Genomic DNA, 14,755 nt, shown 5'->3' with positions numbered 1-14,755 from the left:
GCAGTGTTCTGCCCCGGAAGTTCCTCTCGGGGTTGTTGGAGGCGCATTTGTCTATGGCGTATATTTGCGCCTGAAATATGCGGGTATTCCGTATTCCGTCAGTGTACAAAATAATCAGTTGCTGGTTTAAGTCGTATGTCAATGTCACGATCTCCCAGTTTGCCCTGTTGCTTCAACCTGTTTCAAACTTCTTATCGAAGTAGAACCGTGTTGTCATCTTATCCCTTACTAACTTGGAATACCGCCTAGAAAGAGTATCAATTTTCCTTCGATTTAGGCACCTCCTCGCTTCATTGGTACTCCCGGACATTCTGAAGATTGCCCTCTTTCCCTGCATTTGAACGTGCAGATGGAGAGGAGTCAATCCCAGAAGGACCTCTGAGGATGCCGTTGGGCAGGTTCTCATTGCCCCACTGATACATACGCAAGCCAGTCTTTGATGTTTGTGTTTTGTTGCTGTTGTGCTGAGTTCAGTTCTTTCTGCCTAGATTACCGTCCTATAGGTAATCATTAGCGTTACTATTGCAGCATTTTCTGGGTGCATCTAAATTTTTTCCCTACTATGGACCTATTATAAGAACCGTTGTGGCTTTCCGACATATGTTTTCAACATGTGTTTTAGGTTCTGCTCTAGTGTGATTCCCAAATATTTGACTTCTATTACTCGTTTCATTTCCATTCTATGTAATCTAATGGCTCTCAGATGATCAAGTTTGCGTTTCCTAGTGGTATTACATTAGCCTTGGCGGATTTATGCGCAGCTCCGCCTTCCTGCACCACTAATTAGTGATTAGTTTAGCTTGAATTCTCTTATATAGGGTATCCTCATATTTGCCCCAACACGTTAAAACAAATCATCAGCGTAACCCTGGACCTGTATTCTAGTGTCTGTTAGCTCTCCCCATTAATGATGATAATACCCCAGCTGATACAGAGCAGTTTCGGTTGACCTGCCCAGAAAGTATGCTGACATGGATATAGAAGATTGCATATTAGAACGTTATTTCTGATTTAATTGACTACAGCCTTCTTCACCGTCTTAAGTGCGAACTGTGTCAAGCAGATTATTCTGAATGAGGGTAAAAAGGATTTAGGGCGAAAGAGATTCTTTTTAACCGCTTTTGGAATAAAGACACTCTTTCCCGCCTTCATGCCGTTAGTATATATCCCAACACTGTACTGCCCCTTACTATTCTTAGGAGAGATCCTAAGATGATTTCTAGGCATCTCTGAAGTAGTGCTGAGAAAATGCCATCTACTCCGGGTGACGTTTAAAGGTTCCCACTGCGGATCTTATATTAGCTTCTGAGCATACCTCTTTCGCTTCCTTCCAAATCACATGTTTCCCACCTTATATCCATTGTTGGGGTGTTAGGCAGGATGCTATTGCTTTCCGCGGTGGAGTAGGACCCCGGCAAATGAGTTGTGAGAAGCAGATGTGTCCTGTCCTCCACATTCTCGGTAAATAAACCATCTTCCTTCTTTAGACAGACAACGCTGTCTGTGGTTATAGCTTTATATAGCCTGGATGCTTCCGTGGTTTGTCCTACTCCTTTACAGAATTCCCTGAAGTTCTTTCGTTTTGCCTCCCTGGTCGCGTTGCTATACGCCGTTCTGCCCATTTGTATCTCTGCCAATTCCAGTTTGTTTCGCCCGGTTGAAGAGTTTTCGCACCTTCTTTCTCATTGTGGCCAGGTTCCTGCTTCACCAGAGTACGTCCTTTGATAACTTGACTGTCTTAGCCGGACAGTCGGCTTCATATGCGTTAATGACGATTCTATTGAGATCTTCCACCACTCTTTCTAGCTCTATTTCGCTCTTGATATCATGTTGTCACTCAGGTGTTCTGTGTAGCAGTCCCAGTCTCTTCTCTTGGGATTCCTTGTTATTCTATTTACTTTGGATTTGCCCTCAATGTCGAATCTGATTATTCTGTGTTCCGACATAGAAAGCTCATCCGACAGCCTCCAACTCTTGACCAAGCCGCTCATCAGAGTATTCCCTAGAGTTATGATTAGTATCTCTTTTATGGGGCTGGTCAAGAACGTTGGTATGTTCCCTACATTACGTATTCCTAACTTATTACTGAGGATGAATTCCAGAAGGTACTCTCTTCTTCAATTAATATCATTGCTTCCCCAGATCTTATGGTGGGCGTTGGCATCGCCACCAAGAAGAAGTGCAGAATTTCGCCGGTCCAACAACTAATTTCGATGGGATTGCCTCCAGGGATCGGTCCTCCTCCTTGCTTTTGAAAACTCTACATTACCATGTGTAGAGATCCATGTTTTGAGTGGAGAGGAGGCATAGAAGCTTCTCCGTCTCAATCGCTGCAGCTTTGGGAAGGTGGACCGGCACCATGTGTGCCCCTGGTATATCCATCGACAACACATGCCGACAGTTTTGTGCCCTTCCATCATGGCAGTTTAGGGTCTATAGTGCCAGTGCGCCGTATCCTCCAGTAAAACCGGGTCCAAAGCGTATGCCGATGGACAGAAGCTCCTTATTCCACCTCTCATATATCTTCATGACGATGAGGTAAATTATTTCCTGCTCCTCACCAGTCAGTATTAGCTCCGGAAGTTCAGCAGTATGACCAGTGGAATGCTCTTTACCCCATTAGCATAGCTAACAGCGGGTCTCCTGGTTCCTGCCTCCACCCGCGACCGCCTGAGATTTCTCCTTTCTTAGGCTCGGTTTCAGGTCTCTTCACGTGAATTTATCGCAATCTAAGACGTGTATGATCTTATCACCATAAGTGAACTCATATGAACAGTGGAGTTGGGTATATTAAGGAATATTTTGAATTTTTAGCTGTGTACGAATGGAAAGACGTGCATTGGAAATTTTTTACACGAGATGAACACAAAACTTTTATGACCGAAGCGTCCAGTGTTTGGTATTCTGACTTGTTATAATGGTATTTGGAGGGTGTGGTGGGGAACATTGTGTTTCTTAATAAATTAGGACAGCTTGACTATTTTTATCCCAAGCTGCATGAAAGACAACCCTGGCTGGGTTCCTCTTTCTACGCACTGCTTCGCCTGTAGTATTTATTGAGTTTCCTTTAGCTTTATATTTCGTCATCTTTTGCATTTGATGGAATTTTAAAATTCATGAGATTCTTCTCTTGGTCCTGAAGTACTTCTTGAACAGGTCCAGTGAATGTTGAAATTGCCTTCGTCAGTGGTTTTCTTTCAGCCCATTGTTCTTCGATTTTGTCACTTCTGTGGTCCTTTGTCGATCGATTGCATTCGCAGCAGTGCTTTCCTCGCATGCTCTATGCCTCTCTACCTGTACCACATCCGCCCCATCATTCTAGTTCTCTTGCCATGCAAGTATTTCCCCAATTAGGCTTCCCGGTCCAGCTGTTCATCCCATTGTCTCCTCTAGACTCTTCCTTTTCTTTCACCTCCAAAAATGTTCGCTCGTCAATTGCTTTCTCAGAACAGCCTGAGGTGCTACTCATTCTGAGACGCATAGGTGCCCAATCGTTTGGCTTGTTCTTCAGGTCGGAGATGATTGACTTTCCAGGACATATTACGTGCTAATGAAGGACTAACAAAAGTCAGTACGACATCTAACTGGGCGAAAGCCTCAAAAAGATAATGCTTTCTTCTTTTTCTCACAGAAATTTGCGGTCTGAAGTCTTAGAAGCAACACTCTCGACATGTAGTGCAACGTACTTCTGGGGTCCATCATCGATATCAGCCTAAGTACTGCGGTAGGAAATATCGCCTCGGACATGCTCAGCGAACATATCAAGTCTGGATATTACGCGTTTAAGGACTCTGTTTGGTACGCCGTCAATGTTTGTATCTTTGTTGTTACAAGAGAGCAGAGCACGTGGGGTTGACTGCCCTCTAAGCTTTCCCATTACAATTCTATAGGCGGTCTCCCAGGAGCTTACGACCTTTCTGAGCAGAGCTCCTTAAAACACTCCCTCTTGCTCTGCTGGATGGCAAACTTGAGGTCTTTGCGGGCTTCCTTGTAGGCATTCTCCTTTTGTCCCTGATCGATTCATCTGGCTCGATACCAGGCTGATCGAAGGCTGGCCACTATTTCACCATTAATTGGGTCTGCTACTTAGGGATGTGCATTCCTTAGCATAGACGCGTCACATGCCTTGGAGAAGCACTATATTACGTGGATTGCTCTTTTCGTGGGACTCCCAACCTACTAAGGTTGGTCTCGCCACACTTCCAAGAAACTTTTCTCATCCAGTGTTGCAAACCAGCTGATGCCCTTTTCGGCTTTAAGTATGCTGTTTCCCTGCCATATTTTTATATCTTTTTAATTCAAAGATTCAATGATTGTGTGGTATTTGCTGTGAGTGTAGTCCTCACTAAAGTGTCAGGACATATCATGTACCAGTGTAGTGCTGACAAAGCTCACCTGCGCTACTCTTCCTGCTTCCCCCTCTCGAGGGTCCAAACGTTGAAGTCACCGGCAATCACCCTTGGACTTCGCTACATTTGGCATTGGCATTCTGACTGTTTGAGTATTACCATAGGCTTCTCTCAAGCTCACGATGGATTCTTCTTTCAACTCCTCCAACGTAAATCGTTTTTTCAACACAGTGCATATTTCTTCTTTAGGTGTCGCTTCATCGAGATCCTTGCACTGTATTTAGATTCCCCGTTGGAAAAATTTAGGACTGTGGTCGCCTTCACAGTCTTATCCGAGGTGCATTTAAATACTAAAGAGGCAAAGGTGATTCTTCCCAGGAAGGTGATTGACTTTTTATGCTCAAGATAGACATTGACAGACGTTAATGTTGAGCCTAAAAACATCGATCCGAGAAAACAATCGTCCATGACTTCTGGTTGACGGGAAGTTTTAGGAAGCTACACTGACTTTTGAAGAGATCTGCTTGTAGTCGTAGAATGTTTCTGAGACTATAATTAGGAAGTCTTTGGCATATGGGAGCATTTCTTGTGAAGAGAGATCGTATAAACTTTAAAGATGCTCTTTATCAAGACATGATGGCCCTGCATGGTTAACTTCCTTTTGCGCATGATGTTCCATATCCATAGGATGATCTCAGGGGGAAGATGCATGACAGCCATGATTCCTATGAGTAATGACAGGATCACCCTTTCATAGGCGTTGCTGTTATCCAGGGATAGGCCAAGAACATGTTTTTGTGGCTCTTTACTATGGCTGAAGACTTGCTATTGAGACATGAGTAAGTGGACCTGAGTTTCCTGTAAGCAAAACATTTCTCTAGTAGCAGGCGAAGTTCGTTAGAGCTAGGGCAAGCCTGGATTTGACCGTTGCATTTGTTAACTCGGAGAAAATGTTGAGGAGGGAGATCGGCCTCAAGTTTTTGAGATCCTTTTGAGATTTACACTTCTTGTGGTTCGGGGCTAGTTTGATCTCATGTCAATCGTCTGGTGCATTCTGAGCAGCCATACATCATTTAACGCCTCCAGAACAACTTGATAGATATTTAGTAATCTATTAATAACTTGCCAGCTTTTCAGTTTTAAATAAATTCAAAAAATCCATTGCTCACGCCGTCAAGGAGGTTTGCATACAAAATGTATAATCGATTCTAAAACGCAATCTTCCAATAATTAACCAAATTAAATTCTTATCTTCCAGAGTGGCACGAACACCGACAGTGGGCTCCAAGCAAAACCAGCTTCTTTCGATGGAATTGAAAAGTAAGTAACGGTTGGATTCAAATTTAATTAAGCCTCGGCGACATCTAGTAGTGAAATGAAAGCCCTCTTCTATTTCTATTTCTTCGCAGATTTGTACAGAACGTTGACATCCTGTACCCTATTATTACCGAATGGTAAGTCTTTCCTATTTAACAACATTCTGCATAATCTAAATTACGTTAGATTTAAATAATGATAAAATGAAATTGTAAATCTTTTATTTGAACTTATACCATCTACTACACGAACCATTTTCGTTTATTTTCTGCGCAAACATTCGTTCTTTCAATCAGCTGTTTACCCTCCACTGTTAGTTTTATGATAACGCGTTCTGTCCAGTTTGACGTTTCTTACGGTGGAGTGAGTGTTTCATAACCATGGAAAACAGCTCGTAATGTTTTGCTCCATTGCAGTTTGCCATCGGAATTATGTCGCGATGTATTCTCCGTCGAGTTCAAAACTCTGTGCTTAGTTATGTAACGCCAACTGTACAATGTGCGATTGCCCGCCGCTATGGGACAGGCGATGATAACAACACATCGAAATCCACTTTGGGTCACACTTCGATACTTGTCCAACAAGGAAGCGACATCCAAGAGCTGCCGGCAATTTTCCGCAAAATTAAAAAGGACGAAATCGCAACAATCCTCAATCGGGACGCTGAAACAGAACCGGATTTGTGTGCAGCAGTGGAGGTCTCGACGAGGCCACAGGAAGTGATTGAGCACTTGGACAACTGCCTCACGTCGACGGGGATTCTCAGCATAATCAATCAAATACCCGAGAAAGATCTGTGTCCGGAAATTGCGGCGTACGCTTTCGATAGACTCGTTCGAAACGAGACCCTGATTGGACTGAAGAACCTGGAAAACAGTAGTGCCGTCTTCGATAAGATAATCGAATGTATCCTGCGAAATGGCGATCCTAAAATGCTCCTTGATTTCATGGAGTTGCTGAAGAAATTCCTAGACCTGCAAAAGACAGTGCAACGCTTCTGCGATGAGCTCCTGGTACGAAACTCAGACGGAATTCTCACTGTTGTCGAGATCTGTGAATGCATTGAGCGATTTGTGGACTGCAAACAACAGGAGGCGGCTGAGAAATTCTGGACTGGAATCGCTGATAATGAGAAGCTAATCGATGACCAAAATATCAAATTCATCTTCAAAGTGCTGCCCAAGCTGAAAGTAAGTCGCAGACTTGTATTGGGCGTAATTGAGCGTGAGATCCCTCACTTGTGGTGGAATATGACTCCAGAGGCAGTATCGGAATGCTTGGAAGCGCTTTCTGCGTGCAATAGTTCTCCTTTCCGCACGATGCACTCCTTCTCCCGATGGCTAAATACCAACATCCATGCTGTAAGTGAGGCTCAGTTGGAGGGCATCGTTGGCGCCTTCACAACCTTAGACTTTTCAAATAATCAAATTGAAAAGGCCCTCGAACGTTATATGAAAGCAAAAGGGATCCGCGTGAAATCGCAGTCGTTGATTGCCACAATCCTCAATCACTGCATGCGGTTTCGGATTCGTAATCATCACATCTTGAACGGGTCGAGTGAGTACGTGATCGCAAATGCCGACCGCCTTGACCCGTCTCTGGTGACGTCCATGATCGAGCCTTTTGGCTATTTCCATTACCAACCGGTAAACAGCATAAAATTCTGGCAAACCGTAGAAACCTACCTGAAGGACAACTTCATTAAAATCCAACCAATGGAGTTGATCAAGGTCTTCCTCAGTTGTTGCTACATCCAAATGTTCCCGCTCAATTTTGTTTCCTCCGTCTTTAATCCCTACTTCCTCGACCTCATGCACTCTACAACTCCCACCCAGGGTCTCAGCAAAGTCCGAAGCGATTTGAAGCTCATAGACGCATCACTAACCCTTGAGTGCCAAACCTACACTGGACCCCTTCTGCCAAGGGACCATGTAGCAAAATCCATCTGGCAGGACGGTCGCATAAAACGAGTCATTCACGGCATCATCGAACACCTGGAGGAGCTAGCGGGCGGCTACGAGAACCTTACCACGAGCGTGATAGTCGGGAAACTCCCAGTGAATTCGCTGTACATAATCGACGCTCTAATCCATCCGCCCGGCATTGGGAACTTTTGGTCCTACAGTGTGAGAAGCGATCGCAATGTCTATGTCGCTGTCCTTGTACATCTGCCCGAATACTTTGACTCTACGGGCGAATTCCTGATCGGACCTCAGATGATGCGAATACGACACTTGCGGTGTCTAGGGATTAAGGTTGTCACATTGAACTACGACAAATTGATGAAGTTGCGGATTCATCCGAAGATGCTGAAGGCGTACTTAGTTGAGAGGATGAAAAATGCTTTGGACGCTTTGCCCTACGAAGTGAGTGGGTAGGACCTGATTTAGCTTTAAGGATGAGAAAAGTGTTTAGAAATGTATTTGAAATAAAATTGTTTTTATTGAAATCTTATTATCTTTGCTCTGTAATTTCGAAAGATTGCATCATATTTCACTCGAGTTGAACGACGTCCACTTTTGAATACATGAATTATTTTTTGTGTAAATAATTTTTTCGTGATAATGAAATTTTATTTGCAAAAACTGACGTATGTAGGCGATATTTGCAACCTAATTGGTTATTCATCGGATTTTCAATTAGTGAATGGAATTCAGGAGAATTATGTCCTGCTTTCAAGGTTGAAACTATTATCACGAAATTTAGCAGGACTGTGGGGGGTAACGGTTGAATTTTGAACAGGAACAGGGGGAAGGCGGTTCCCCGATGAAAAATCGTGGCACACAATGGTCCCTCGAAGTGGCGGTTCTTTCATGTCACACCAGTAGAGTTTAATTTCGAACTCCATTCCCGCAGGAAGGAGTATAACATCCCCTCTTTCAAGCCAAATGATTCAAAGACGTTCCAATTCAATGCATTATTATCTTAAAGCTGTAATGGCTAGATAACATTGAAATTGAAGTCCGAATTTGGTTGGTGTTCAATTAGAACCCGTTCATTTTTCTTGCTATGCCAATTTATTGCAGTTATGTTCATTTTACGTTTTTTGTCTGATCTGTGTAATGTAGGCACAAATGTTTTGGTTTTTCATTGTGTCGCTTTATCATCATCAACGGCGTAACAACCGGTATCCGGTCTAGGCCTGCCTTAATAAGGAACTCTAGACATCTCGGTTTTGCATCGAGGTCCACCAATTTGATATCCCTAGAAGCTGTCTGGCGTTTCAGACAAGGTCTGTCTCGTCTTCTTTTTCTACCATAGATATTGCCCTTAATGAGCTTTGCGGGTGGGATCATCGTCATTCATACGGATTAGGTGACCCGTCCACCGCAACCTGTTCAGCCAGATTTTATCCACAATCAGACAGTCATGATATCGCTCATACATTTCGTGGTTATGTAAGCTAAGGAATCGTCCATCCCAAAGATTCTTTGAAGGATTCTTCTCTAAAAAGCAGCCAACAGTTGACCAGTGCGATTTGATGTTGTTAGTTGGTTGGTGCTGTCATTGTCACCATATATTTCATCTTGCCTTCATTGATGTACGGCCCAAGGTCTCGCGCTGCCTGATCTGGATGAAAGCAGTTTGTACGTCTCGGGTTGTTCTTTCCATGATGTCGATATCGTCAGCATAGGCTAGTAGTTGGGGGGACTTAAAGGGGATGGTGTCTCTCGCATTTACCTCAGCATCACGGATCACACACACCAGGGCCAGGTTAAAAAGGACGCATGATAGGGCATCCCCTTGTCGTAGACCGTTGTTGATGTTGAATGGTCTAGGTTAGTGTAGTCAGTCTTATCCATTTCGTCGGGATACCGAATTCTCTCATGGCCGTGTACAGTTTTCCCGGGCTATGCTATCATAGGCGGCTTGAAAGTCGATAAATAGATGGTGCAACTGATGTCCATATTCCAACAGTTTTTCCATCGCTTGCTCCAGAGAGAAAATCTGATCTGTTACTGATTTGCCTGGAGTGAAACTTCTTTGGTATGGGCCAATGATGTTCTGGGCGTATGGGGCTATCCGGTCTAGCAAGATAGCGGAGAATATCTTATAGATGGTACTCAGCAACGTGATAACTCTATTACACTTGGTGTAATTGGTCGCCTCCATATGTAACCAATTCGGCTGTAATTCCATTGGCTCCTGGTGACTTATGGCTTTTAAGCCGAAGAATTGCATGGATTGTTTCTTCTACACTTGGTAGTGGTAGTATTTGCCCGTCGTTTTCAGTTGGCGGGACCTCCAATTCTGATTGTTCAGTAATTCATCAAAGTACCAACCCCATCGCTCCAATATGCCCATTCTATCGGAAATCAGACTTCCCTCTTTGTCTCGGCAGAATCAGCATCGATGTTTATAAGTCCTTGCTAGCTTACATTCATCGTCAAACCAGCCGTTCCGAATCTTTTTGCGGCTGGGGTCAAGTATATTTGTGGCCGTATTTATGATAACGTTCTTCAGGTGATTGTGAAGATCATTTATTGATGCTTCATCTCCAGGATCTCTGTTGACTGTGGTTATTTCGCATCCATTTCCCTCTTGTAAATGTTGCGGAGGGCTGTGTTGTGGATGGCTTCAGTGTTAACTCTTACCTGATTGTCAGAGGGTGTTGTTATTCGGGCTCGGAGCACCATGCCAACGAGATAACAATCCGAGTCTATATTGGCCCCCCTCTGTGTTCTGACATTCATCAAGGCTGAGAGGTGGCGGCGTTCGATCAACACGGGGTCAATTTGGTTGAAAGTGGTCCCGCCTGGAGAAGCCCACGTTTGTTTGTGGACCGGTTTCCGCGCAAACCAAATACTTTGAACAACCATTTTGTGTGACACTGCTAATTGAATAATCCGCAGTCCGTTATGATTTGTATTTTAATGTAAGCTATGGGAGCCAACTTATCGTCTGAATACGGGTTCCGTCCCTACTTGGCTGTTAAAATCCCCAAGTATGATTTTGATATCATATCTGGGACAGACTTCGAGGGTTCGTTCTACTGCCTCGTAGAAAGTATCCTTCTCCGACTCTGCAGTCTCCTCTGTAGGGGTGTAAACGTTGATAAGGCTTATATTTCTAAATTTGCCTCGCAAGTGTAGAGTGCATAGCCGTTCGCTTATGTTTTCAAAGCCGATAACAGCAGTTTTCATTTTTTGGATGACTAAGAAACCTACTCCGAGCACATGGCTTACTGGATGGCCACTATAATATATGGTGTAGTGACTCTTCTCCAGGAAACCGGTCCCTGTCCAACGCATCTCCTGCAACGCTGTTACATCAGCCCTATATTGGGACAGGGTGTCGGCTAGCTGCCCATTAGCTTGATCTCTGTACAGGGAGCGCACGTTTCATGAGAAAATGCGCAAATCGTTATTCGTTTGCCATTGTCGGGTTCGTCGTTGTGTAATCCGTCCAGTTCGTGGTTCTTGTTGTGGTTTCTTAATATCGGTTTTCCGTGTAGGGTTGTCAGCCCCACCCAACCCCCAACCTGGAGGACCAGTTAGTACCTTTCGTCCCGTTTTTAGGCGCGGGAGACTCGCCTTCATCCTTCTCTGTCTGTAGCTTTTCGTTAAGAAAAAGCTCTCAGTTGTCACCACGTGAAGGTGGAGATAGGGTTTGGTAGTAGAGCTGTTGGTGTTGGTTCAACAAGCGTTTCCCAGGTTTTATGCTTCATCGTGGGTACCAATACACGTGTCGCCCTGGGATCTATACTACCCTTTGATTTGCTTTCTTTTAATTTTATTTTCCATTTCTTGTTCCGTTCCACAATATTGTCAATAGCTGTTTGTAATTTTATTTTTACTTCTTCCATAGTTTTACACATGGTAAGGATAACAGTGTCGTCCGTAAATATCGCTATTTTGGCTTCTTCACAGCTTGGCAGGAGAAACAGTGTTGGGCCCAAGACATTGTAGGTCCCTTCTTATTTCACTCTGAATAGGCGCTCTGATGCATATGATTTCAAGATATCGAAAAATTCTTCTGGGGGTTCCTATGCAATTTATACAACAGACTTTGATGCCACGACATCAAGGAAAACGACTAAGCACACCTGCTTTTTTCCATTGCATTTTTTATCGGATTCGTAATCCTGCGCATGTTTGTGGATTTTGGAATGCTTTTCGCAAGAACTAAATTGGTGAGGTGCTATTAGATTTCGATCCGCAGTGATTTGCCTCAGTCTTTCAAGGAGAAGTCTTTCAAATAGCTTGGCTGTACTAAGGAGTAGCGATATTGGTCGATACGATCCGACTCTACTTGGCTCCTTCCCTGGTTTGGGGATCGCTATAGCTTCGACAACTTGTATTGTCGAGAACGTATTTCAATTTGAAAGCTTCATTAATTATTTGTAATAATTTGACCAGACTCTTTTCTGGCAATTCTTTTAGTATTGTGCCTGTAATAAGTTCATAGCTTTATTAGGAAGCACATTTGCTTTAATTTCTGCCCTCAGCTCATTTAGTTTTACACGCCGTATTGGGCAATGGTCCACTTTTCTGACTGGGGTTAAACATGTAGACGCTTGTATATCTAGAGGCTGGAAGGTACTTTCTAGATGCTTCGCAAAGAGATCTACCTTATCCTGTGCGGAACGAACCCATTGCCCGTTTTCCTGTTTGATAGGTGGAGTTTGTTGTCTGGGTTTTCTTAGGTTTCTCGTGGCCTTCCAAAGAGAGTAGCCTGTGTTTTTTTGTGTTGTAAGATTTGAGATATATATGATGAAGGACTCGTTTCAATATTTGTTAATAAGGTTGTTTGTCAGAAAGTTCAGGGTATTTTTCCTTTTCCTCTACGTTTCTCTGCAATTAGTTTTTATTCAGTCCATGATGAATAGGGGTGCTTATCCAAGCCGCCTGTTGTATCCTCGTCGTTAAGATATCGATTTCTTCCTCGAGTTGATAAGCAGTGTTGATTTGGTCATTTATGCAAACGTTTTCTTGGATATGCTTTTTCAATACTGCCCACTTTGTTTGTCTATTAGTAAGCCTGAGGAGGTAGTCTTTTCTACTTACCTATTCCCTGACCAGCATCATAACAGGTGAGTGATTGGACATTTTCATTATTGACAACATGGATGTATTCGTCTGAGATCCCCTTAGTTAGGAAAAAATCAATAATGTCTGCCGTTTTTGTTACGTCAGTCGGCCAATATGTATGTAGGCTTACCGTTGGAGGGGAAGTTGCACTTTTGTGCTCTTCCTGCTTCAAATAATGCTCTGCCTCTGAATGTTGTTAACCTAGATCGCCAGAGTCCATTTTCGCGTTAAAGTCGGCTCCTAAAATGAATAAGCTTCCCATGAACTGGAAGAGTCGAGCGAAATCTTTTTTTTTCCTTACTATACCGGATCGGGGCAGACAGAAGTGATCGTAAGCGCCCATCAGATGGTGATCCCTTTCGAGGCTGATGTCAGCGCCTCTCTTGTTAAGCACATCCAGGAGACAACGCCTATATCTGCTGCTGATTGTAAAGTGGTCGATCTGATTGGTCATACGATTTCGGTTAGTTAGCACCCAACTGACCTTATGGAAGGTTTTGTACTTGGACAATGTGCCACTAATGATGGAACGGTGGAACTTTCGAAATCCACGAACTTCCCACCAATATCCTTACAGTCCACAAGACCTTGCTTCCCCATCATATGTCCGAGCAAGGTGTTGTCAGATCCCACCTTGGCATTCAGATCATTCATCACTGGACTGGACTGCGTGTAATTACTCGTATAAAGCACCCTTTTTCACTATGTCGAAAGTCTCTGTTGGTGCATAGTATTGAGATTCTCCTTAACCTAGCCGGGAAACTTGCAGTCAAAAGTCTGTCAGAAAACAGCTTCCAGATGAAAAGAGCGGACTTTACGTTAGCCGTCAGAAACAACCCTACATTAGATTCGTGTCTACTACCACTCGGCTTTCTAAAGTGCAAAAGCCATTGCGGCAAGAGGGATAGGAGTACTCTCTAGAGCCCTACCATCTTACTTCGCTTAGGCCTATAATGTCTTATGTAGCTTATATAGTTGGAATTTTCGCGCGCATTCGAAGGATCCTCGGTACCGTTGTCGAAGAGCGTGGGCAGATTCCAGAAACCAGTGATAGTCCATTTTCGATAGTCAATGGTCTTGGGCGTGAGGTCAGTTCTTATCCGAGGCGTTGTTGACGCTTCGGTTGTAGTAAAGTTTAAAAATTTGCATGTTTCTAGTTCACAAATTTCTATCACTTTTAGTCGGCTCTTACGACAAACAGAGAAGACTTTGAGTGACTTGAGGTAAATACGGTAAAAAAGTTGCCTGGTTTAATCAAGAACTGTAAGTCAACCGGAGTTCTAAACCGCGCTTATATAAGTGATGAATACTGCAAAAATACAGGAACTCCCAGTGTGAGTATAAAAGACTTACGAAAAGTTTGAAACGAGAAGAAGAAGGTACTGTGAGGGACTGGGAGGTGAAAAAATTTGAAGGTTATAAAAGGATCTTAAACGGGATGAGTCGGTAGAATTGGATTTTGCTTGAAAACCAGATGGTTCTGTCACAAATTTCACAGTGGCGAATTACCTTGGATGTACAACGTCTACAGGAACTGAGAATAGTAGTGGCATCTGGCATGGATGGCATCTTCCCCGGAATATCGAAAGAGGGTGTAGAGCAACTTCTAGGAAATATTTTGCTAGTGTGCCTGGCTCTGTACTATATGCTTCCTAGGAGTTAGGATACTCTTTATTGCATTTCTTTCTAGAAACTTTGTGATCCTGCCAGATATTACTCATGCACCGATGATGTTACTTTAGTTAAGAGAATATATCCAATGCCAATGCAGCGAATGGTGTGTATTGAAGTCGGGGTTTATCTGCACTCAGGAAGTGTGCAATTGCCACTTTTGATCGGCTCACCGCTGTATGAATACTTAAAACTGCTGTCGTTTCAAACATGAACTTTTAATAAATTCAAATAAAACTACGATGTATTATTAACAAAAAGGAGCAAATTGAAAGATCCGGCAATAATGACGGGTCCATTGGAGAATGGGAAAAGGTGTTATGGACCAATGGGTCCAAATTCGACATTTTTGGTAGCAAATAGCAAAAGTACTACCGAAGAAAGTCA

The 14,755-nt window shown here is 43.4% G+C and overlaps 2 protein-coding genes across 3 annotated transcripts in view; both read left to right on the top strand.

Annotated features, from left to right (window-relative positions):
• The window catches only part of LOC119653373 (xaa-Pro dipeptidase), a 370,526-nt gene that overhangs the window by 337,215 nt on the left and 18,556 nt on the right, over window positions 1-14,755 (top strand). For both annotated transcript variants that reach the window (XM_038057917.1, XM_038057916.1), the window contains 2 exons: window positions 5,608-5,669; window positions 5,759-5,803. In XM_038057917.1, the coding sequence (XP_037913845.1) occupies window positions 5,608-5,669; window positions 5,759-5,803 (107 nt within the window). The remainder of the gene's footprint in view (window positions 1-5,607; window positions 5,670-5,758; window positions 5,804-14,755) is intronic.
• LOC119653371 (FAST kinase domain-containing protein 3, mitochondrial-like) lies at window positions 6,003-8,109 on the top strand. Its single transcript, XM_038057913.1, has one exon. The coding sequence runs from the start codon at window positions 6,098-6,100 to the stop codon at window positions 8,042-8,044; it is 1,947 nt and encodes a 648-aa protein (XP_037913841.1). The 5' UTR covers window positions 6,003-6,097; the 3' UTR covers window positions 8,045-8,109.

This window comes from Hermetia illucens, chromosome 4 (genome assembly GCF_905115235.1).
Source record: "Hermetia illucens chromosome 4, iHerIll2.2.curated.20191125, whole genome shotgun sequence".
NCBI classification, from domain to species: domain Eukaryota; kingdom Metazoa; phylum Arthropoda; class Insecta; order Diptera; family Stratiomyidae; genus Hermetia; species Hermetia illucens.
This window is presented reverse-complemented; position numbering and strand designations above follow the sequence as displayed.

Bases quoted from the DNA above. Each gene is read 5' to 3' on its own strand.
- LOC119653371 (XM_038057913.1), top strand. From the start codon at position 6,098: ATGTCGCGATGTATTCTCCGTCGAGTTCAAAACTCTGTGCTTAGTTAT.